Below are 25,922 nucleotides of genomic sequence, written 5' to 3'. Positions count from 1 at the left end.
GTTGAGAAATGCGTTGAGGCGTATGCATGTTTTCGTTTCAATGAAATCTTTTGCAAGACACAGAATCTATGGAAAATGAAACTGCACTAAAACAATCATCAGATGTTATTGCAATAACATGCGATGGTTTGTTGTGCGTTTCTTTTTTTTTTTTTTTTTTTTTAATAAAAATTGAGAGACGGAAAATAATCTCGATCGTCTCGTAAAATTGTATTTATATCGATTGTACGTCAATTCGCCTCGATATTGCTTGAGTCTTTGGGATGAATCTTGTATACAAGGTAATTGCTTCGTATTATATTATGCGTGTACGAGAAAGTTTTACATTATTACACGTTGAATTATGTAGATTATAATTATATAGGATTAATTGCTATCTAAAAATTATCCGCCGATCTATGCTTGTGCGTTTAATTAAAATTTAATTGTTCTTCTTATTTTTTTTTTTTTTCATGTAATCGCCGGCAAAGTTTTTTGCATTACCTATATCGGTTAGAAAATTTCAGGTTTCTCTTGCAGCAGACGCGCAACACCGTACACGTAACAATATTTCGAATATAAAGACAATATGAACCTACGTACGAATTTGTAACAAAAGTTCCAAATTTATATCTACAACCGTTATTTTATCATTATGTTGTATAATTATTTTTTATTCTCTCACATTTATTCATTTATCTCGTTCTTTCGCTCGCTACAATTTACTCGCGATTACGTTGATTTTTATTTATTTCTTTACCTAGACAAGTAATACGAAAAAAGTAAAATAGATGTATTTATATGCACATGATATATAACAACGAAGAATGAATATCCGAGGATTATAAATTTATTTCCGCATCTGCAGACACCGTAATACACCGTCTCATTTTCTCCACGTACACATTTCACAGCTCAATTTAATATGGTTTTAATTCTCTGCAGCGATAATCAACTCCCGATAACGATTTTAATTATACATTATATTTTATACACTTATATCTAATCATTTTCAACCGAGCCGTAAAGTTATACGCAATTTTAATACAATTCTGAATCATTGTCCGATTTCACAAGTGCTTTGGTGAAATTCATTCATTAATTCGTCAGTAATGTAGTAATTTACGACCGACGAACAAAAGTAAGTGCGATAAGTGATTATGCGGAAATGTGCTGAGAAGAGGGATAATTCGTAAGTAACGTAATTTCTGAAAGTACGTGGCAGTTCTTGATCATTTTAATTCTGGCAAAAAGTCTAAAACTGTTCAAGACACTTTGAATATTAAATTAAAATGAACACATTTTTTTCCCTCCCTCTCTCTCTCTCTCTCTCTCTCTCTCTCTCTCTCTCTCTCTCTCTCTTGTGTCTTGAGGAACGATACAAGTATTTCAATAATAAAAACACATTATCTTAGTAATTTCCTACGCCATGCGAGATCAGAGGTATATATTACACGTATAATTGTATAATTATATAATGAGAAACGAAAATAAAATTTATAACGCGACTATGAGATTACAAATAATCAGGCAGTCCATTTGGTCCATTATCTAATTATCAATTTGTTTTCATTCTCCCTTGTTTTCCCGCCTCGAAACACAATTCGACCCAGCGTCAACTTTTTCTCACACACCGTGAGATTCTGAACCAATATTTATAGGTACGATAATTCAAATTGTAAATAATAATCGTAATTGAAAACTTTCGAAATTGAATTTCCAGTATATGTATGTACGAGTGAACGTATACAACTAGAGTTTTTACATATACATACTTTGATTGATTTTTTACATAATACGTACTTTTATATGTCACGTTATATATTATTATTTACATAATGTATACGTCATATCGAATATATTCAATAATTTATTATCGCTTCGAAATTGGCAACCGTTACTATTTTATATAATATTGTTTATCGTAGTATTACATATAATATATTTATATAAAACGCGATTTATATACGTAGCTAGTGCTAATTTTCACGTATCATTTTTTTTTGTTCGGCAAATATGACACAAATGTATAATCATATTCAGGCTTTCACAAAAGCAAATAACTAAATAAACAAACGTCTCTTCGAAAGTTGCTGAGAATATAGCAAAAAAAAAAAAAAAAGAAAGTAAATGGGTAGAAAATTTGGCATGATATTATCGAATGAATGAAGTCAGTGAGCTGTTGATTCCTGAATTTCATGTCTATATTACAGTTATATTTTCCCTACTAAATTTGAAGAATTCTTCTTCTTCAAACCTCCGGCAAAACTGAATTTTGATTACTAATCCGCGTCAGCAAGTCGGGTAAGCTTTCGATCCGGCAGCGGCGAAGACGAAGGTGAGGATGAGGATGAGGATGAGGATGAGGATGAGGATGAGGATGGCGAGTGCAGTAATTATCGATAAGTCGCGCCGCCACGCAGTACTAACTGCAGTGATCAGGGGAGGATGGCTCGTCCTCCGTCTGCGTGGCGACACTCCGCACTCACGTCGGGCTTTCTCTTCCACCAGCGACGCCGACGCCGACGCCGACGCAAGAAGGTCCCGTTTCCCAAGGAAGAGGCGGCGGCGTCGTCGCCAAAGAGAGGGAGGAACATCGCCCCATTGAACACCTCTCCATCGAGCATCGTTCCATGCCTGAAAGCAGATATTTATCTCGACAACCGAACTCGAGAAATCTAAAGGACCCAGCAAACTGGATTTTCATTATGTTATACCTACGCTGATTGTGGGAGAAATATTTAGTTACGGTTACCGGTCGGTCCTTGACTATTTTCATTTTTTACAACAATCGAAAAATATGGTTCTAGGTGGAAAATTTAATGCTTGTGCAGCGACAAATTGATTTCAAAGTTTTGTTTAACTAAAGAAGTAAAGTAAACCGAACAAACTGATTTTGCGTTGCAATTACCAAAAGAGGATCGACGATAGCGCAAAATGGTTAGGCGTATCTCGTTTTTCGTAATTCCAACGATGTTCAAACAGTTTTTTTAACGATGCCTGTTTTACTAAATTTTTCTAGTTACTGTAACAAATGAAATTCTTCTCAGTTTACATATTCTCATAGACACAAGTCCCAAGAATCAGTAATTTCCGCGATAAAGGTGTCCAAATTTTTTTACATCTATGAATTTCGTGATTTTCATTAATTACAAAGCTTCAAGGGGACTTGGAAATCAAATAAATCACTCCGAAATCTGCACGATTGATTGTCGGAGGTAGAAAGGAAGCTGTGATTGATTCCATACAAAGTGAATTGTTTTAGTTAATTTTGACCGACTTGAAGATGTTTTCAAAATCGATGCACTGGGAGATATAACGACGCTTCGTTTCTGATTTCACGATACCTGTGCAAAATGTGGAAGACATGTGATCATCAAGTTCAATAATTATTTAGCCTTTCTTAATTTCTAACCGCGATATTGGATCCGCTTTTGTCAAAAACCTTTGTACCTTCCAAAGTACCTGTTAACGAATCATTTTTTTTTTGAGTTCGCAAGTTAATGTCGATAAAATGAACGACCGTATGAAAATAAATCCAACGATCGAGAGACGCACTGTATATTAGCATTGTAAATGAAAATAAAACGAGAGTATCATACACAACGCCACTCGGTTATCGCGTCGAACAATGCTATAGAAATACGAACGACTCGGTAAACTGGTTTTTAATATCGGTTTTTGCATCGACATCGCGATGCGGCAGCATTAATTAATTGCTATTTTACTGTACGGTGAACTTAATGGACCGCGGTGCATGTGACTGGAATTGCCAGTATAATATACATACAGCGAATGCATGGCACACTTATATATATATGTATAAATGTATACCTCAATACCGCAGGTCATAAATTCTTACTACGAATGGCCAATGATCACACACATATACAACGTATAGAGGTATATATAATTATATATTTAATAATCAGGTGTTGCTGAAAAAAGGTAAATTTTATATTACATATCGAATCCGTGAAATAATCGACGTCGATTTTAACGTACAAGACTCGCAAGCGTGATTGCGTGGTCGTTTTAATTACGAATGAGAAGAAGGGGAAGTCAAGAAGGGTTGAGAAAAATTATCGTCATTCCAGGAAACTTTACTTTACAAATGAGACGGCAGTTCACCGTCCAGCCTTCAGAAGGATTTAAAGTCAGTGTACAATTATCGGGTTCATCTAATTAACGTAATTACATCGTGTAATAGAATGAATCTATATACACGGCTACAGCTGATCAAGATTCAACTATAATCTCAACAACTATTTATAGAAGTCGGTAGGTGTTTATGTATACGTATATAAGTATAATATAAAGTACTGGAATAAAACTTCTCCCCTTCGTATTTTTTTTATTTACTGTTATTACTGTTTATTTATTTATTTTTGTTATCTTGATGGCATCGTTGATAAAAGTAGAATACAGAAAGAAAAGTTTCATCACGCTTCCTGCAACCCTCCCTTCAACTTTTAAGGCACGAGTATATACAACGAAACCAACTTTTCGCCTCGGTCGATCGTACGTACGTGAAAAAAAGAAAACGGAAAAAAGGAAAACCATAAAAAAAAAAAAAAAAAATTGAGCGATTTATTTTTTGTTTAGAGAAATTTATTCCTCTTACCAGACAGATCTAAGCCACCGATACTACAGATGTCCAGTCCCCCAGTACTTGTTGCACAACAGTGTTGCTTCGGACCGAGGGGCTTTGGTCTGCATAAGATCTGTAGAAATGCAAAGCAATGAAAAACAAATTAGATAAATTAAAAAAAATGACACAGCAAGGAGGTAAAATTTTTCCGAACTATAAGAAAACGATTTTCGAAAGCTCTGATCTCAGTCAGAATAAAAAGTCACTATCATCCTAGCTCTAAATACGGCCGAAAAAAGTATTGAAAGTTGTAACGAATCTTAGATATATAATCGTCTTCTTTGAGTCAGGGGAAAGACAAGAGCGGCCAATGGTGAGAAAATATTACCTTAGTGTATAGAAGCTCCTTGGAGATGCGTCGGAAGTGATTGTTCAACAGCCAGTAGAGAAAGGGGTTCCAGAAGCTGTTGGAAAGGGCGAGCCATGTGGCTAGGAAATCTAGGAAGGGGGGCGGTTTGCTTCCTGTACAAGCCGCTACCACTTCCTGAATTGTCCACGGAGTAACCATCACAATGAAACCCAAACTCATCGCGGCCATTGTCCGGGAAGCCGAGGTGGACAATCGTCTTTCGTGAGCTACCAGCTGCGAGCAGAGAAATCAGAAATCATTCGAAAAGGAATTACTCGCATGGATCTCATACCGCTTCCATTCGATCGTTGTACGGTAATTAAGGAGACCAACGTGCAGATTCGACATTAAGTGAGGGTGAAAAAAAAAACCCCTCGATCCCGGAGTCGAGTTGTCGTTATTTCCTTCGTCAAATCGAACCCGGTCACAATGCGCCGATTTTTGTACCGGAAGCAATTCCGGGGGCAAGGAAACTTGGGAGCTTTAGCGTTTTCGTCACGACACAGAGTTGAAAAGTCACCCTAAGACGACAGTTTAATATCGGGCACGTAGACCGTAGGTACATGAAAAGTTGATTTTTCTCCTCCCGTTATCGCTGATGACCCCCCTCACCCTCGTTCTTTTCAAAGCTTAGGAAACTCAGTTTTCGTAAACTCTAAATGGGATTTTCACGTTCCGAGAATAAACAGAAACTGATATCCAACTGCAGGTGGTAATTACGTCGGAGCAAACGAGACTCGTAGCTTTCACGGTGAGAATAAGCGAATGAGAAATAAAGAGAGGGAAACAAATGGGGGAAGAGTGCCGGGTAATCTCGTCGGCACGGCGTCAAAAAGCTCGGGAAGTAGGATTACGCAACTGTTCTCCTCTCGAAGGCGAGAACTAGCTCTCGTGCAACGCTATAAGGATTAATGGCCTGGACCAAGTTCTTCTCCCCGACTCGCCGAAATCTCTCCGTCATCTACCTCTCTTTTCGAAGAGATTTTCCCACCCTGTCGTATAGTAGTCGTTACCAGATTAAACGCGGCTTTTCCACCGAGGAGAAAGTACCTCGTATAAGGTATAGAAAAACGTGTATATATATATATATATGTGTGTGTGTGTGTGTGTGTGTGTACCTATATAACCGTCAAAGGTGGCACTGCTCGGACGATAAGGCGAATATACGGCTGTGTTAAATTCTCGTTTTTTTGCTTCTGTCGTTCGTTTTTTTTTTTTTTTTGTCATCCACCCCGCGGGGTGTTGTAACCAAAGATGCGACCGGTGATCTGCACGTGTCGAATGTTACAGGTATAATTCAACCCCAAAATAGAACCCCGTATACCTGTATTTGTATGAGGCCGAGAGCTCGGAGGGAGGATTTGCGGCTTGTGACGAGGATGAGGGTCGTGATATTGGTTGGCGAAAGTTCCCGTTGATAAGGAAAACTCGTGGGAATAAGAGGTGGGCGTAAAGGCGATTACAAGATAATGCCAATGGGAATATACATTATACCCATTTGGTGAAAATTTTCTATCCCCCACACCTTTCCCTCTACCTCTTTTATCCACCAAGCAGCAGTGTTTTATCACATTTAAACCGCGATGCGCAACAACATCGGGGGTAAGTAAGTGTGGGAGACCACCCCGTTTGGTTTGGGGTTAATGTAGTACGAGTGTAACCCCCTCACTTTTCGAAATTCTCCGGGGGAAGGCGTCAGGAGACTTTTGCTTGACTTTAGCTTTATATTTAGGTATAGGTATGTATGTTCCGGTTTGTGAGAGAGCTTGTTTCTTCGTGCGAGGGTTGTCGCACCCTCGGCTTAATTCCAGGATGGTTTAATCAAGGGTCTGTTCTTACGCCCTTTACCGAATTTACCCACCGTTAACGGGGTATTGCAGGAATTTAAACAGCGCCTCCGCTGTTCTGAACTCGGGATTCACGGTCGTTGGTGTTCAAGAATTCGATAAGGGGTCTTGGGTCTTGAGGGTACGTACATACACGATCACCAGTCGTATAATTTGAGGGTGAAACCGTGATTCCTTTGCCCATTTTTTTTTCTACTCATTCATAACCGAGCTGTACAACGAAATAACAGACTTTTAACTTATCGGATTTACCCAGGTATATACTATTCGCATAATTTAACACCGAATACGGGTCAGCTGATGCTGCGGTTGTCTTCGCCGCCATCTTTCTCGGATTTACACTTTGTAAGGGCGGACTTGAATTGGGGGTTGCGAAAAAATGAACAAGCTCGGTTCCGCGCACGCAGGAAAACGTTTATATCACGAATTCAAATATGAAAATGGGCGATTAGCATAGGGGCTTGTGGCGGAAGGGCAGCATCGAAGACAAACTGCTCTACCAACATTAGCATGTGCGGGATTTATCGTCTGAACTTCCCCAATACGAGCGAAACTCCCGCCGCGTTATACGCGTATAGTCAATCCGCAATCCTGAATATCGTGAAGCGAATTTTATATTTTGTATTTCGACGTCGTTACGCTACCCATGCTCGCCTTTATATTCGCGGAAAAGTTTATGCAGAGTTCTCCGACCATTCGCCGGAAGCTTATATGTATTACATGTCGCGGATATGCTGACCTCGACGAAAGTAATGAAAAACAGCGAAGTCGTAGGATAAAAAATAAACGAAAACTCATCAGAAATAGAATTTTAATGAATTTTGGAGACTATTTTTTTTATGTTTTAAACCGACCACGATTATTCGTCACTTTTCAATCTCCCGCCGCGGTGTTCGGAAAACCCAGCGTTTCGCGTCATGACGTACGTCAGAAATAAATTGCGCGCGAAATTTAAACGACATAAAAACTGCGGCAGTAATATTAAATTACATTCTTATACCGCGTTGTTCCGTTTCACTTGATTAATTCTCGGTATAGCTGGGGTCTTATGAAAACTAAATGTCGACGAGAAATACAGGTTTGAAACCTTCGGTACGCGATGAACGTTTGAATTATAAACCAGTAACGACAGAATAGGTATAAAGACGCTGTAACCCGGAGTCGAAGAGTTAAGTACAGCGGTAAAAATTAAAATTAAAACAACCATTCGAATTCACGTTGAGCATTTTATCGCTCAGGGATTCGACGTGCCGGGCTCACGCCTATCTTCGCTCGTAAAATATATTTAAACACGGACGTTTATGTCATATATACGTGATATCTATATATATATATGTGTGTGTGTGTGTGTGTGTGTGTGTGTGTGTGTAGGTATGCATTTATTCATCCCGCGCACTTTCCGCAACCTGCTTGTGTTGGCCACCCTGCATAACATTCCCAAGATTCCCAGTGAGACGAGCGAGAGCGAGAGGGCGGGAAATTTGAAACGACCTGTTAGGCCTTTCATTAAATTTTCCGTTTCTCACGGAATGATGTTTGTTATTATCTTCTTCTCCGTTACCCTCGGCTTGTTCTCTTTTTGTTGTTGCTGTTGCTGCTGCTTTCATCATCCGATTCGTTGTCACCCACACGATTCCCGGAATCAGGACCAACCTTATATCCCTAGAATGACGGGTCTCGACTCCTCCCGGCGAAGTCTCAACGACGTCGTTAAATTTCCTTATTAAACTACGTGGAGAGAAAGAGAGAGGGAGAGAGAGAGAGAGAAAGAGGATAAGTACACTCACGATAGAGGTAGAAAGGTTATCCAAGACGAAATAATTCATTTTCCAAGAACACATCCATCCTTCGGCACACATATTACTCGCATTTTTTGCGCACTTATTCCCTTCCTCCGACACACATCTCGCTAAACCATGCCTAGAAGAAATGAATTATCCTCGCGATTGGACTCGGCTGGGCAATATAATAAACGAATTACAAATGTAAGTACGGCCATTGCAGGACCGTCGTTGTGTCTTGGCCAGGGAGCCAAAAACTGGGTATCTGCGTATTATCTCGACGGCCGGAATCCGGGTTAATGCGTGCTCTTTGACGCGTCAAAAAAACCGAGATGAAAATTCCGTGCGAACGACTCTTGGCAGAATTATCGGTACCGAGGAGGTGGAAGGTTGAGGATGAGGATTGGGACGAGGCCGATGGGGAGAAATGGGTTAAGGAGTAAAAAGACTCGATGGCCTATGCAGCGTAACCTTTTACTGTCCCCCGAGGCATTTTCCAACGCCCGAGACTTCCGGTGCAGTGGCATGAAGCTTGCAGCGAAGGTATATAAAGTGTCGATTCTGCACTACCCGGTTAGAAATACGATAAAATTTTATCACGGGTATACAAGTCAACACTTTCTTTTTTTTTTACCGACAGCAGAAATTGTTGCTTTTCCATCTTACGCGTTTCCCACTTTTTCGCTCGTTATTTGTACGATTCCTTTATCAAATTGAGAGATTAGATCGCGGTTAATGCTGCTGAAAAATACGGCGGAGAGCACAGCAGTGATTGAAACGTTGAGACCGTTCGTTTTATTCTCGTTTCTTTGAATAATGCTTCGGCCGTCATCAAGATGAATAAAATATAGCAAGTATTATCATATCGTTGATCCGGCAGATTCGAACCAAACGAAAAACACGCCGTGTATCCTCGTCTTTCGAAACACCAGCAATTTTCGTCGGCTATTTTATCGCCCCGAATCGGTATACAAAGTCGTTGAAAACAGATAAGAAACACACGTATGTGTCACAGTTTTATCGATTCCATTGTATCGGAATTAGTTGATGTCAGAGAGAAGCGAGGGAAACCGTTGCCAATATTCATTCGTCTTTTTCCAAATTTCTTGGCGACGATATTCGCCGCGGCTTTAGGAAAGGGGATGTAATTTGTCACGATGTGAAACAAACGGGACGAAACAAGGCGGAAGAAAAGAAGAAGAAGAAGAAGAAGAAGATGGAGAGGAGAAGACAAGCAGAGAGAGAGAGGGAAAGAGTGAAAAAAAAAAGAAAAATTCCAAGGAGGAAAAAATGCGGAGAAACGAGGACTACCTACATCTGTAAAATTAGAGGTGATCACGCTCACGTTCAAGGGACGTCCTCGGGTTTTTTTCCCTCATTTATTCTCGACGCTCCGAGCCTTACCACCTGCAGGTTGGGTGTTAGAAGAGAGAGATAGAACCACAGTTGCTACGTGGAATATGTGTCAATACTGTTGCCACGTCGATCACCGTCCACACCCCCCTCCCTCTTTGCCCTCTCGATTTTTCCCGCCCCCGATTCCTTATCTCTGAACAGCCCCACGAATCCCTCCCGGTATCCAATAACTTGAAGAATAATACGTAACCGTTTGCAGGTATACGTTGTGCGTATAGGCGGGTATACATTTGAACCTCGAGTTTCGAGGGTGGGACACCATTGTCCGGTTTTTCTATCGCGCGATTATTATTTACCTTTTACCCACACTCTTGCGTGTAACAATTCGAGCGAAACATCCAACCCCGTGACAATGTGCGAAATATATCCGATGCGATATTTTCACTCGAGGTAAATAATAGCCAAAGGAATTTCTCGATACGCATTTTTTCTTTTCTTTTTTTTTTTCATATGGGTATAAAATGTACTTGTGTTCTATTCATTGTACGTGACGATACATTTTTTGAAATGCGATCATTATTTGAATCTATGGCTTACATTACTTTAAACTTTTTTTTTTTAAATTGGTACACTTTTATCACCCACGAAATAAAATTACAACTGTACGTAAAAAATTTTCGTATTGATAAATAAATGTTTATAGATCGATCTCGTTCTGTAAGGCGATAGATTTTTATAAGATATAATATCCGAACTCTCACTAGCGTGAAAATTTAGCTAAAGGATTCGAAGAATTATCAGAGAGAAAAAGGTTGATACGTAAAAATTATTTACATTCCTATCCTGCGTTAAGGATCGATGTGTTAAGTTATTAGCAGCATGACTGGGAGAAAAAAAATTTCTCATCATTTGTACACATAAAAATGTTGGTTTTCCTCACGTCAACTCTATAAATTATCGTAAATGTAACAACATGGCTATAGATTTTCAAACGATTACCTCACTTTCGCCAATTTTCAATACACAAGATAATTAATAATTGATCCTTAATCGACGACATCGAATTAACCCAACGACTACGATAAGAACCAGAGACCTCCGATGACGAGAACACCTTTGTCAAACTCTTTGAACGACAATCGCGAAGAGATCGCTACAGCACAAGGCGAACCGATCCGCGTCATTAGGTATCGATCAATCACCCCCGTCTCTGTTGGAAATTCGGCTCTCTTCAAGCTTTTACACATCATACCGAACGTGTATAGCCACGGTACGCAATATAATGAATTGATCAGCGATTCATTAGTCAGCTAGCTTCAGTCCTGCGGCCCCGTTATTACCGCCAATCGAACGATCATCCCCGCATTGTTGAACGATTTGAAATTTCCCTTTGAATCGGGAAACGGCGGACGTACCTGTGCAGCTTCCGTTCAAATCCTCCCGGCTCCAGCCTTGAAATATCGCCCCCGTCCCTCGGCCTCCCTTTCTCTCCCCGTTCTGTGGGTTAATTACCACCCAACCCAGTCGCTATTCGCCCTCCGTTCCTCCCTCTCTCTCTCTCTCTCTCTCTGTCAGGCATCTGAGCTTGTGCGAGGAGCCATACTCGAGCGGTTCTTCGGATGGGACATTCGTGCACATCAATTGACCCAGATTCGGGAATCATACTTGGAAATATATTTTCTTTATTTCATTATTTCACCGCGGTTTCGACCCTATAATTACCGGCGGATAGAGGAAATCAACGGTATGTGAGCGATTAGCTTGTAATCGTAGCCTCGTTATTTTTTTGACGATGAAAAGATTTCACTCGAGTACGTTAACTTTGTGAAATATTCTACCGATTGGCGCGAGCGAGGAAATACTTTATTTAAATTAATTAAAAATTTTTCTCCACCCTGTGTGAAATGTTCGAATATAAAAGCAGACCGCCGTTCGGGAGACGACCTTTCATTCGAATCGTATTTTCCGTAATCAGATGTACGCTCATGAGGCGACGGTTTAGTTGCCCTTTCAAGGGAGCGACGCCGACGCCTTCGGAAATCGAATTATGATGGATCGTTTACTTTTCTTTTTTTCTTCTTCTTCTCCTTCTTTTACTTCATGCTGATAAAATTCCTTTGAAAATCCTTTTCAGCCCGACTAGAGGACCAAAGGCTAATTATCGAGCTCCTAATCCCGTAGCTCTCGTCTTTGGATTCACGCGTTCGCGTGCACAGAGGTGATTCGGTCGCGAAAAATTGGAATTAAAATTAACATTGACATTGAAATTAGAGCGATGAGCCCGCGGCGTTATTTCGCGATTCCTTTTTACTACCTTGTAATGTAATATAGTGGGTTCCTTTCCGATCCTCTGTAATTACGATCATATAGGATTAAACGTACAACGTACGCTCTACACATATCGTACCTACGCGCGTTAATATTCGCGCTATAAATATTAAACTAATCGGGAAAATATGGTAATTATTTAATTTAGAATATGCAAATCTGGATTAAACGCAGTTACTCCAGGAAAGCTGCAGGCACGCCTCGCTTGTATGTGTAGTTATGTATATTCTATAACTACGTATAACGAAAGCCCTGGTCTGCGGTCGACGATTCTCTACGATTTGGTAGGTACCTGCGAAGTGTATTCGAGACTTGGGGCTATTTAGCCGAATTTCAACCACTTCGCGAAATCCGATCGCGGATCAAGACCACTCTCTATAATTGTCCGAGACAATTGGCGCAGCGATCAACCGTATTTGTAAAGAAATTATCCGGTGCCTGTGAGTAGTCAGCTTTCGAAGTGTATTAAGTGATAAGTGAGGACTGAAAAAGTCGGATTTACGGTTTTCGAAAAACAATTAACGGTGGTTAATCTGAAAAAGAGAGAGTAATAAATTATCGAATCTGTTTTATCGGTCGAGGTGAAATTATTAACACACGGGTAGTCATAAAGCGAAGGGAGTGGAGGAAGAGAATTGATCAGGAGTGTGCCAAAACATTTTTTCCACTCCCGTGCCGTTTCTTTGTTTAAATTTTTTGCACCGGATATCGGATAACACAGATACGCGTGTACGCGATTTCCGGTTACGTTCAGAGAATATAAAACCCTAGCGAACGGTGAGAATGAATAAAGAGGGGGGGAAAAAAGAATTGTTTTGATGAAAATTCACAGAAAACTAACGCGAAATCGATACTCGACAACTTTGGCAACGGAATTCCGGGATTTCATCGTCGAGTCAGAATTCGAAAATCAACCAGCTGCAGCAGCGGACCAATTTATTTTTCACCGCTGATCAAACGAGACAACGACAACGACTGCACGGCAGCCAATTCCCGAGGGAAGAAAGCGGGAGAGGATTCGATGCTCGTTACGTGAAAAGAGGAAGTCGAAAGAGTCCGTGAAAATAAGGCGCGATCGAATGAGAAAAGAAGGATAAAGCGAAGCGGGGATCGAGAAGAGAAGGACCAAGATGGCGGTCGGAGGTCCGGTTTTAGGTATTGCTTCTTTGTTTCCTTTTCTCTTTTGTTTTCATTTCCCTTTGTCAAGCCTCGCGAACCGATCGTCTCTCCGCGCATCGCCAAATTTCACAATCGATTCTTCTCCCTCTCCTCGCAAGATCAGCGGAAGCGAATTCGAAGGCAGGCAGGGTATAAGCTCTTATGTATTTGCCTTCTCGGCCGTTTGTTCAACCGCGAATTGATCCGAGATATACGAGAGTGGAAACAACGTCTGATTGTTTTCAAGAACGGAAGATCGAGCGGAAATTATGCAGCGAACGCGAGACGAGCTTTCGTGATTAAAATTTCGCAAATATTTCTCGCGATTTTAGGATGAAAACTTTCACCTTATTACCAATATATCATTCCCGCTCCTTGACGCGGCTACGCATACCTACCGATCTCTCAAAACTTTTTAACGCCTGCACCCTCCAACGGTTTTTAATTAAACGAGGGAAGCTGCCGGCGCTCTTCACTTTTTCTTAGATTACACGATATCCTCCTCTACTCCCGAGAATTCGGTGAACACACTTTGCGTTACACCTGTAATTCGGATTTCCAACATCAGAGTACGCGTGACCTTTTTCCCGAAGCTTTTCCACCCCTTTTTTCGCACGGATTTTACGCTTCGCGAGTCGGACGATTGATTCGAAAAATTAGAACTAGGTCGCTGTGAAATGCCGCGAAAGATGTAACTTCAAAGAGGATACAATTGGCGAAATACGTCACGTCTCGATGCCGATGCAATAACGTTTGTTTCAATGGAACAACGGACGCCAATTTCGGTTATAAGGAACGCGGAATGGCGGGTTGGTTCCAGATTGAAATTCAATTCACAGCCTCGGCTCCGGATCGTCTCCCTCTCTCTCTCTTTTGAGTACAGGAGACATCGCGATATCTAATGAAACTTTCGCTCTCAAGTTTCGCATTCCGCAGCCCAAAGTTCAACTTCAGAGTCAAACGTTAAAGATCTTCCAACCACGGCTACACGTTGCATAATCCTTCGTCATTCAGGGACGTTCAAAGAGAGAGCGAGAATCATTCTCGTCGTTCACTTCGTTCTCGTCAAAGGACGTAAGGATTTAGATACTCGTAGCTACGTTAAATTCGCCAGATCGCAGTCGGAGAGCGGCGTATCCTGACTGCGGGGCATTATAACAGCGGTGTAAAACCGGATGACGATGGCTTATACGGGGATTCCCCGCAAACTTCGGATCCCCGAGTGTCCCACTAAATTAACCAGACATAATTCATCCCTCTTTTCGACCCCCTATTGCGGCGTAAAAAATCCCAACCGCATCCCTCGAGTTTCAGCTGACTTAAAAAGGGAGGACGATGACGTCACGCGCGCACAAGAGTCGAGAAAGTTTACCTCGAGCCGTGAAACGGGAGTAGGGAGAAAATTTCCGCGGTATTTTACTGTGGAAAAATTTCCCCCGGAAGCATGCGGCAGCGGTTTTGGAGCAAATTTTTTACGGCGTTGCGGTTTCGTTGTGGAGATGAAATTTTTCACACATCCGACCCTGAAAAATCGCCGGTGCAGTTTTTTCGGTTACTCATCTTGCCCGGGATATCGGTCAAGGTATCCGGTTTCCGGGTGCGGGTTCATTGTTCGCGGGGTATAAGAAAAAAGTGAATAAAGTATGAGGCAAGAAAAACAAAGAATGAGAGAAAAAGAAACAAGACGAAGGTAAAAAAGAAATCCGCTATAAGGCGGGAAAAATCGAAAGCCGGCGAGGAGAAGAAGCGAAAAAGCCTGAAAGCTCCATCTTTAGCAATTTCCTGCCCACCCAGCAGCGGCTCCTTCGTCTTCTTCGTTCAACTTTACTTCTATTTTTCATCCTTCTTCTGCTCCTCCTTCGTCGGCATCGTTCCCCTGCGAATATACGAGCCTGTAACACGCTAAGACCTAACGAGCCGTAGGTACGCCTCGGCCTATATACACGACGACGAGAGAGTTTGAATCGCGCCTAGACAAAAGGAATCGAAAATCCTAAAGCTCGCGTGAATTGTGTGTCTCGGGATTAACCGAGGCGGGATGATTTAAGGACGATTTCGAATCATCTATAGTCATACGCTGCTCGAATGCCTTAGTTCTATGCATTTCAGCGGTACATTGTACAGGCATATCATAGGTACGTATATTATGCCTATATAACATGTAGAAATTCCAAGAATTCTTTTTTTTTTTTTTCTTTTTGCGTGATTCATGGAGCGCACGATCGAACTGTATTATACTACAGATATGCACAGCGAACATGGCGTGAACTTAAACTGATTCCCCTAACAATAGCTAAATTTCGGGTTTATGAATATAAGTCGGAAGTAATTTGGGGAATGCGATAATGGTTTTACAACTTTAATACGCGGCTCGGAAGGATCGCGGGTTGTATCATGTATAAAATTGCGTCTGGGGCATGTAAAGTGGTATGGATGCTTCGAGTTGAGAAGGAAAAAGAAAAAAAAAAAAAAATTGAAGTAAAAAACAGAGAAATAGAACCGAGCAGAAGATACGCGAATGCTCGATGTAAAGTGTATAAAAATATAAGGAAAAGATATAACTTTTTCGTCAAGGTTTCGCAGGTCGTTTTACTCTTTTCAACTCTTTTTTTTTTATGCAACAGCAATTAAACGACGAGTCGCGAAGAAATTGACTATACGTATTTTTGATGGAGAAAGTTTTTTTGCCCACGATATTAAATTACCGCGGATATAGAGAAGAAGTTGTGCTTATAATATGAAACAGAGATTTTTCAGACAAAATAAGTAGAGTAGCAGCGTCACTTTCTTACTATTGTACTGCAAACATTTTTTTTTTTTCCCACAATAATTACTCGCCGAGACTTTCGTGGCGAAAGGAAAAAAGGACTAAGTAAGGATGAGAAGAAGAAGGTGGTGTCGAATTTTCATCGGCTCTGAGTAATATACATTATACAACGGTCGAAAAAATATATATATATGTTTGTATAACAATTGCGTACGAACCTTTTATTCTCTTTCCCTTTTACGTTTTTTCTATTTCTTTTTTTGACTTTATTATTTTTTTCAAATGGATGCGTATTATATATTATTTACTCTTCTCTCTTTCATTTTTTTTTTTTTTTGTTGCTCCCGCTCGCGCTGTTTCTTACTCTTTCTTTTCACCCTACGGACCGTAAATAGATACATGTATATATGTATATAATGTTCTTAAAGCGAAAGCGGGAGAGAAAGGGGGAAAAAATTGAAAGAGATGGGGATATTCTCGCGTCAAGTTGGTCGATAGAGCAAATTATTATTTATATTCTATGGAAAAGACTTGTGAAATCAGCGAACGAGGATGCGGGAAAGGAAAGATGGACATGCCTTGTACCTTTCCCATCGCTTTACCCCCGTGATCGAAAACTCGAGAGGCTTCTCGTCCCGCGTTCGTATCCTTATCCGTAACCTCACCGCTACTCGAATATAGATCCTTAACCCCAGAAGCTCGCAGCCGTTGTTCTCGGTTTGTAAAAAATTGTTGAAAATCGAGAGACGCGATGTTTCGAAGAGTCGCGGGAAGTGAAAGGAAAATAACAGACGCGAGGAATAAAAAAAGAAGTAAAAGGCTTGATCGATTTCACCCGATCGTTACAAATATCGAAAACGGTTGGTAACCTGCCTATTTAATTATAGGATCCTGTGAAGCGTAAAATATATTTGATGCCGGAGTTGAAATTTCACAGAGCGTGCATTCCATGCCCTCCCATAATGCATGCGTGGTATTACAATAATACGGGTAGGTGGTATACGGATTCGTCGCTTGTAATTTCCAGTTTCAGCGGCATCGGTATTATAACAGCGATTACAGAGGCACGCGATTTACACGCCCGTGATAGTCCTGGCATCGTGGAATTTTGATCGTTTGCTAATCGAGGTTGAAATTTGTTTGTACGCGGGCGTTTAGGGAGCTTTCATAAATTAAGCATCGTACTCGAAGGGGGGAATGGGTCAAGGAAATCGTCACGCTTTGTTACATGGGGGAGGAGTTTGACATCGTTCGTCACGCAACGATATCTTTCCGTTCAACGATACATATTATCTCTCATCAATAATTGAATTTAAATCGGTATTAAGCGGAACGAATTTTTTTAATTTTTTGTTTACGACGAAACGACGATCAATCATCATTTATTCGAATGAGATTCTACCTTTTACTTCTCTCTCTCTCTCTCTACTCCCACTCTCTTTTTGTGTAAAATGATTTTGTACAGAAAACTTATCGTTAGATTCTCGGACGTTTCTTTGTCAGTAAACGTTCTCCGTTTCTCATTATATAAACAAATGATCAAAGAAGCGAAGAACGATTTTCGCGCATCATCGTTTCACACACATGCTATACGTACGTGAGTGCAGATATTAAATTTCATGCATCGATCCAGCTCTTTCATCGTGCGCAAGTAGTAAAGAGAGGTTGAGGAGGAAAATAGCGTCAGGGTACGTAGTGCCGTATTCATCGTGGGTAAATACAAAACCTTTTTGCGCGCATGCAGCCGCCTTCGAAGGGATATTTCATAAAGAAAGTTGAGCGGTGCGCTAAAGAGCCGCATGGGAATTTCTCTACGTTCAACGGGAGTCGAGGACCTCCCAAAGGACCCGCCTCGAGCCCTCGGGACGCGGTTTTCCCGTCTCTCCCTGTCCGCCTCGAACTTTACTACTAAAAGGCTCCCGACACGGAGCCGCGTTTTTCCCCATTACCCATTACCCATTTCTCTTTTCCTACTCGGACGGTTTTCTTATTCCGCGTTTCGTTACCAATTTTTCGGTTATCCTTTTGCGGATTATCGCCGTCAGGTATTACCGTCAATTTCACTCCTAAAACTCACCCTTTCGATGTGACCGCCGCTGACGACTTCCGGTGCGTTTACGCATACGACCCTCTTCAGTCGCAGCTTGTTGACGTGAAACGCCGAACCGTAACAGTACATCAGTACCATCGTCGTCGGAAAGTAGAAACAACAGCAGGCCAATATCCTGTAATATCGAAAGTTCAGTCGCAGTGCTTGCAGGCTTACATCCTTGGATTTACTCCATTTTTCTACAAATTCTTATTCTTGTGATACAAAGTTTCTCGTTTTTTGCTCTTACAACTTGTCGGAATTTATTTTTTATCCGATACATACGACAATGACTTACGTTAGCTCGTCAGGTATGTACCGTCAAGATTGGCGGTTACCGAACGCACCGAGTCGATTGAAAAAAACAAAAAGATTCAAAGCACGCGAGCTGACGGACTATCTTTTATCGCGATGAGAAGCCTTCCATCTTCCCCGGCGAACGTATCGTCACATATTTCTCCCCTCTCGGGATAAAATTCGACGTTTGAAATTTTTTGTACGTTTCTAGATTTTAAAAGCTTTCATTCGAGCCCTATGTCAATACGACCGATGCACGGAAAGCCGAAATATACCAGTTCTAATATTTCCAACATCTCGGAAATCGTCAGTTCGTTCAAAAATTCTCGTTCTTCTCCAGTTCTCAAGAGTAGATCCCCCCAAAAAGCACTTCTAGTTCAAAAACCTTTCACCGAGTACAATGAAAATGTGGTCTTTATCCACAAAAATACCTTCTCTAATCAAAATTGTATTCATGTAATTACTTTAGACCAGAAACTTTTCTGACGAAGGATGAGAATATTTATATATACCGTGTCTTTGCGAAATTTTTTTTTTTTTTCTTCAAGCCGATTATATACCTACGGCATGTCGTTCGGATAAATTTTCCATCGATCCTCAAATAAGTTCGACATAATTAATACTTTCTTAAGAATCTTTTTTCCACGCTATATCCGTAGGTACGTAACAATCTTCCTTAAACATCGAGCACGAAAAAAAAGTGAAATTCACTCGACAAGTTTAGTATAAAAACGGGCAGGCCAAGTTTTAACAGTTTTTGTTTTTACGATAGCTTGCTCCGCGAATATTAGTATTTAATAAACGTTATTTTATCGGTCAGTAAAATCCAAAGAAGCAACTTTTTCATATTTTCTACATCGATCGTTGCGGAGTGAACGTGGAAAAAAAAAGACGACATTGACAAAAATGAATACTTTTTGTAATCCTGCGATGCAACGCGATGATCGAGTGCGCTTTTTAATTCTAATAATTACATCACGAGATTCGATAAAATTTGAAATTTTCGTCCGCCGTACCGGATCCGTCATGGTGGATTTTTGAAATTTGATTTCGTATTCGCAATCAGCGAGCCGAAAAACCAGAGAACAGACTCGACACAACAACGCGTGATTCAAGGGGATAACAGGATGGATTTGAAACTTGCCTGAGGGATGCCCTGGCGAAAAATGGATCGCAGGCGAGAAGACCGGAGCCGTTGAAGTAGTAGCCTCCTCTGGGAAGAACGAGGGCACCGAAGACCGCAACGCTGGCTATCCAGGTCGTCGACATCACTGCAACGCAACCCTGCCGCATGTAATACTGCGTCAACACACACAAAAGAAACTTTACAGATGATACTATTATAAAGTTAAAGGGATTTGTAGATTTATGGCCGCATTGGAGTTGAAAAAAATATTGCTATTTTTCTTCTTCTTCGACTTCCGCATCCTCTTCTCTCGTTTTTCTCTATCACTTTTCACAAGTATACAGAGACGTCGAACGGCTAAACGGGGAATTAGAGGGCAAGAGGAAAAACAAGAGGGTCGACGAATCGGGGGGTGTGCATAGAAAACGGTACAAGTGCCATTATAGCCGGGGTGATAATACACCGAGTGTCGTTCTATCCGGTTCACGGATGACTGTCATAAGTTCCAACAGGTTTTATCGCGGCCGTTTTACGAGCGCATTTCGGCCGCCGAGCCGCGGGCTACGCGAGTAGAGGAAAACGGCAAAAAGAGGGAAAACCGAGGGTCGAAGGGCGTCTGAGCAGCTTTCGGAATGCGAAACGCGGAGCGTATTATCTGCGACATGCGAATTCTTGTTACAAAGGGAAGAAGGACGGGAAGATTTACCTGCAAATAAATGTTAACGGCGGAATAAGTCTTTCGTTATTATTGTCAAATTTTAGTTGAGCTAAATATGATTAGTTAACTATAAACAAATTTCTGTCGAACATTATTTGGATGTATGAAAAATTTGATAGCAACTGCCTCTCGATACGCGTGTCACTCGTTAGCGTTGAGTTTAATGAAAATTGCTCATTTTAGTTTGAATTTGCAAATTTTCTTTAGTTAGTTATAAATTTTTCAAATTTTCAAATTTAACGACGTGTGTAAACAGATGCTGATTAAAGTGCTTAAAAAAATTTATCATTTATCCGCAAGGGATTGTTTCGAAATTGATTCGGGTGTATCGGTGAAATAATTTTGCATCCTTTGGAACGCCGAAGATTGTCTGTGTAATTTTTTATCCACGATAAATCCGATTAAAGTGTAAAGAGAAAAATATATTTCCGTAACTTCTAAACTTCTCCTAACTAAACAATATCTTAACTTCGTTAATTCATCGTAATCTATACCGAGTATAGAAACAACACGAGTCTTAATTAACCACGATTAATTAATTTTCAAAGCTCAATACCAGAATTATAATTCAATCACTTCAGATTTATTTTTTCCAATCCTTTCTTTCTTTCTTTTTTCATTTACTTCTCTTACAGATCAACTAAATCTTTTCGCAAAACACACAATTCTCTAACTGTCAACCGAACACAGTGTAATAAATAAATTATTAAGTTACCCGAGAGTATGTTAAACCGGTAAAAATCACACACATTATACAGTATCACACGTGTGAAGCGCAAGGCGATATAAGTTTCCGATTACTGGTTTACAGGCCAAAAAGTAAAAAAAAAAAAAAAAAAATGTACCACCATCACAGAAATATGACGTTATACCCGCGACATGAAATAATACTCGATAAAAGGGCGGGCAACGAGATAAGCTTTTACCGGTTGTAATATCCTCCGAATTGCACAGCCACGGATCGAAACGATTTTCACAAACTATGTATTTTTACACAGACGTACACAGACACGTATGCATGACACATAACCAGGTGCATGCATAAAATTTATCGCACATCGATATCGCAGGCACAGATGCACAGATTCTGACCGAAGTATCCCTCGTTACATATAGAATATAATTCGCAAGTTATGTGCCTAGTTGTGCAGCCGCAATATCAATCCATCTATGTGTACCGACTTCAGTTCGTAGAGTAAGAAAAAAGCAGGCAGGTTATTTATATATTACAACTATAACGTAAGTTACGTTCACTTCGTTAAGCCAAAATCTCGCAAGTTTCCCAAGCATGGCAGGAGTGAAAAGTTTAAGCAAAAACTTAAGAGGCGTACAGAGCTACTGAAATTGGAGGTTGGAACTTGCGAAGTTAGCCAAGTCAAAGACCAAGTAGTTCTACGTGTACCACATTCTTGGCTAGAGACGGTTTCGAGAACTCCGCGAATTAAATATTGCAAAAAGTCTTACATATTGTCCTTGAACCTGAAGGAGGTAGAAATTAATTAGAGCTGAATGTGAGACGATTCTAAGGATGAATCTTTTGCCCCTAAAAAGTGAGATGGCTAGGAAGAAAGGGGGCGATGAATTAATCCGAAGGTGTTTTCGTTGCGCTTATACTTACAAAATCGGCTCTTTTGCAATTTAAATCGTCGAATCGTCGTATATAGACCTGACAAAAATCTGATCCAACCGATTTCTTCGACTAAAATAATTATTAGGCTCAAGTCTCCCTGAAATGGTCCGTTCGCGGAGCAAGGAAGCACCGTGAATTATTGACGCTGGGGTTCGAAAGCTATCCGAAAGGATCAAATACCGCCTAATTGGCTCGATTAATTACAGCGAAAGCAGCCTTCCTTGGCCGCTGGAAGTTGGACCTTCAAGATTCCGGTTCATTAAGGGTCGGGTATTTCCCTTTTCGAATGTTTCCGAGTTGGCTAGCTATACGGGGTGTGGTAAAAGTTAGATTTAATCTAAGCGCCCCGTCCGTTCTTCCCTCCCTTTCTCTCTTCCACCACGAATCGAAATATATTATACAGATTTCGCTTTGATGTCCCGTCGCGTTTTCCCAGAATAGCAGCCATAGTAATGCCTGCAGCGTGAAAATTACCGCGAGAGGCGTTTCGCAGAGTTGGCGTAATTAGCGGAGCGCAAATTAGTCATCAGTTGTCGCTGATTATTCGAACGGTGTTACGGGGATTGAATCGGCAGCGGTGGGATTTGGCTGAAAGAAATTTTACGTAGATACGTACGGAGAAAATACAACAACGGTAGAACCGAAAGTGTAAAGATATATTCAAACTTTGCCTGTAAACCTCGTGTTTCGCAATTTGGCTACTTCTCAACCCTTTCCTCGCCATCTCGTCCCTCTTTCTTCTTGTTGTTTGAAAACTCGTATTCGACGAGATACATCTCGAGAGGATTTTCATCTCGGAGACGAGGGACAAAGCATGCTTGAAAGACACAGAAACCGAAATCAGCGTTTTAAGCCTAAGAAAGTACCCTTTCGTACGAGAATTAAACGGGAGCGACGTCTGCGGATGAGTTTGAAGGAACGCGAAGCGATGGGAAAGGGAAAGAGAAAGAGAGGCGGGAAAACCTCGGGAAGAAAGATGTACCGAGCGTAATATAGTCCGGGTTGCGGTTCAGCTTTTTATTCGAATAATCTCGGTTGACACGTCATTAAACCCGCCCCATTGTCGCAAAATCCCCCGACTCAGGTTTGAATTCGACTTGGCGACGATGCGGGATTTTGCAAATTCCCTTTCGCGAAAACTTTCCGCTTTAATATGTAACATAAGAGGTACGATATTTAATATTGACATTAGCCGAATAATTCACAGACTCCGACACGTTTCAATGAATTAAGAGTAAAAAAAAAACAAACTTGATCCAAAAAAAACCAGGGTTAATTGGCATTTTTCTGATTTATATATTTCGTATTGATCTGCGCACTGTCCATTTGCTTCCATTTTCCCCTCTCCCTAAGGCCGCCTACACAATAGTTTTGCATTTCCACGTGCAGCAGAGCCTGCAGAGATGGCTGAAACTCGCTTGATAGGTTTCCAATAAATTCACCAAAGTTATTCCCCTAGATAAGATAAAGTGAAACTTTACGCCGAGCCAAAACTTTCCACTTCCGTCCGGGTTCCGTATAAGTTGTTCGTAGAAGGTACGTACATATACATATACGTATGTGTATATTGAAAACAGTGATATTCTCGAGTCTTGTTGTTATAGTTTTACATATGCATAAATATTATACATATATATATATATATATATATATATATATATATATATATATATATATACGTTTGCATACGTATAACCGAATATAGCTACAGCGGACAATTTTTCTTTGCACGATGTCATTACCGCGATATCTTAAATGCGACGAGATAAGGGAAGCAGTAGTGAAAAAAAAAAAAATAACAAGATTAAATGTCAACATAAAAATGAAAAAATTATTCAAATTAGAGACGCGAATATCATCAATCATTGGTAATGATGTTTATCGTTTTTCACAAATTCACACAAGTTATAAAATAGTGTATTAACTAACGAATGAATATCAATTTATTACAACACTTTACCGAGAGAAACGCTTGACCTGAAAATATTTCTGAGATTCTTTTACCGTAACGATGAAATAAAAGTACTGAGGTGGTAATAAAAGAGACGATGGGAAGGGTGTTACGATCGCAAATTCTTTTTCTACCTATACACGTACATGTATGTACATGTGTGTAAAGAGAAAGAAAGAGAGAGATATCGGGGGAAAAAATGGAAGCAATAAAGAAAAAAAAAAAAAAAAAAAAAAAAAAAAAAAAAAAAAAAAAAAAAAAAAACGAACACCGACTCATTGTCGTCGGCAGCATTTTTCATGCCAGACATTTATCGAGGCACTTGTTGGCACGGTTTTACGCTCCGCGTCGTATATAACATACACGTGCCCGCATATCTATCCGTGATAACGAATCGGTTATAAAACATGGCGCCATGGGCTAAAATCGCGACGTGATTTCAAGAAAGCAAGGTTATTCCGCAGTTTCTCTGTTTCCGCCAAAAACAATATTATTTCTACGCTTATAGGTGTACGTAACGTGTTCCGGTACATCTACTTTAATACGAAAATCATCATCACCGCCGTTATATTATCTTAATTTTTCCATTTCTCTATCCTTCTATTTTTTTTTTTTTTTCTCCCTCCTACTGCACGATGTGTATTATAAATCTGTAAGGAATCGGTGCAGAACGACGCCACAGCTCGTGGTAAAATGCATGCCACGATAAATGTACGTATAATAATAATAACAACAATAATAATAATAATAACAATACAGATATACGAATATAATTTGCTCATATTTACATACGTGCGCAACCGAGTATGATAAATTAGTTACCCAGCAATAAATCCGGCCGTATAACTGTATTTTATGCCCGAATGCAATTAATCATCGAATCTCGCAGAGTCGGGTTTGTACGGAGATATTTGTATTTTCCCGTTTAACCAAAACCGAACAGCCTACGTTTTCGACATATGAGGAAAGACGACGACAAAAAAAAAAAAAAAACAAACAAAAAAAAAACTAATAAATAAATAGATAAAAGTAAATAAATTAACGACAAACGAGGATAGAATTACGCAGTTGCAAAAATGATCGAAAATCATTGGCCGAACGAAAATTAAACGCGACGAGGGTGTGAAAATTTGAATTGCGGTTTATGTTATCGGCGTGGCTGGAATTTTAATGCTGACGTAATTGTTCGATATATATGTGTATATTATACGTACAGGCAGACACGAACAAGGGATAATTGATTTATATTTAGGTTGCCAAAATTGGCAGTGGTTAAAATCCAATACCACGGTGAAAGAAAAGAAATAAAAAAATTCAACAATTCGTGTGTGAAATAGACCGAAAAGCAAACACCACAAGTGGAAGTAGGGAAAGATCGATGAAAAGAGAAAATTGTCGCATTACTACTGTAGTAAATTATTGCGAGATGAAGAGAAGAGAATTCAAAAAAAAAAAAAAAAAAAACACCGGATAGTTTCCCGTGTAACAAGAGTTGTATCGAGTAAATTGAATTGTGCAAGGACGGAAACGAGATTTTCCGACGAGGAAAATTCGACCATTTTTCTCTTCCTCTGCTTCTACGGAAGGTACCTATACATATAATAATAATAACAAAGCGTCCAGACACCCGCTGATTCTAATTTTCCCCCATTCTTTTCCGTTCTTCTTTTTCTCTTTAAGTTTCACCGGGACCGATTTCGTCGTCAATTCGTTTTCCCCTCTTTTTATCGATATATATTCGTCTCTTTTTTGTCTTCAGTTGCGTAGGTAAGAAAATCGACGATTTGAACGGGAAAATGTTGGAAAATCGTTGCGGCACCCTGACCGATTTTCTCGAATAAAATCCATCCGCCCAAAACCTCCTACTCGGGTTCTCAGAGTTCATCGACTCGAAT

The 25,922-nt window shown here is 40.3% G+C and overlaps 1 protein-coding gene across 4 annotated transcripts in view; it reads right to left on the bottom strand.

Moving 5' to 3' along the window:
- LOC124185668 (trace amine-associated receptor 9) overlaps positions 1 to 25,922 on the bottom strand; it is a 75,043-nt gene that overhangs the window by 862 nt on the left and 48,259 nt on the right. For 2 of the 4 annotated variants that reach the window (XM_046576643.1, XM_046576644.1), the window contains 5 exons: positions 19,747 to 19,901; positions 18,294 to 18,441; positions 4,959 to 5,213; positions 4,604 to 4,703; positions 101 to 2,616 (listed from right to left, as the gene is read on the bottom strand). In XM_046576643.1, coding sequence (XP_046432599.1) covers positions 2,465 to 2,616; positions 4,604 to 4,703; positions 4,959 to 5,213; positions 18,294 to 18,441; positions 19,747 to 19,901 — 810 coding nt within the window. In that variant the 3' untranslated portion in view covers positions 101 to 2,464. Of the gene's footprint in view, positions 1 to 100; positions 2,617 to 4,603; positions 4,704 to 4,958; positions 5,214 to 18,293; positions 18,442 to 19,746; positions 19,902 to 25,922 lie in introns of those variants that run through there. The other 2 variants (XM_046576645.1, XM_046576646.1) reach the window with 2 other exon arrangements.

Source organism: Neodiprion fabricii, chromosome 6, assembly GCF_021155785.1.
Source record: "Neodiprion fabricii isolate iyNeoFabr1 chromosome 6, iyNeoFabr1.1, whole genome shotgun sequence".
NCBI lineage: Eukaryota > Metazoa > Arthropoda > Insecta > Hymenoptera > Diprionidae > Neodiprion > Neodiprion fabricii.
Note: the sequence above shows the minus strand (reverse complement) of the source record. Positions and strands in the feature narration are given on the sequence as shown.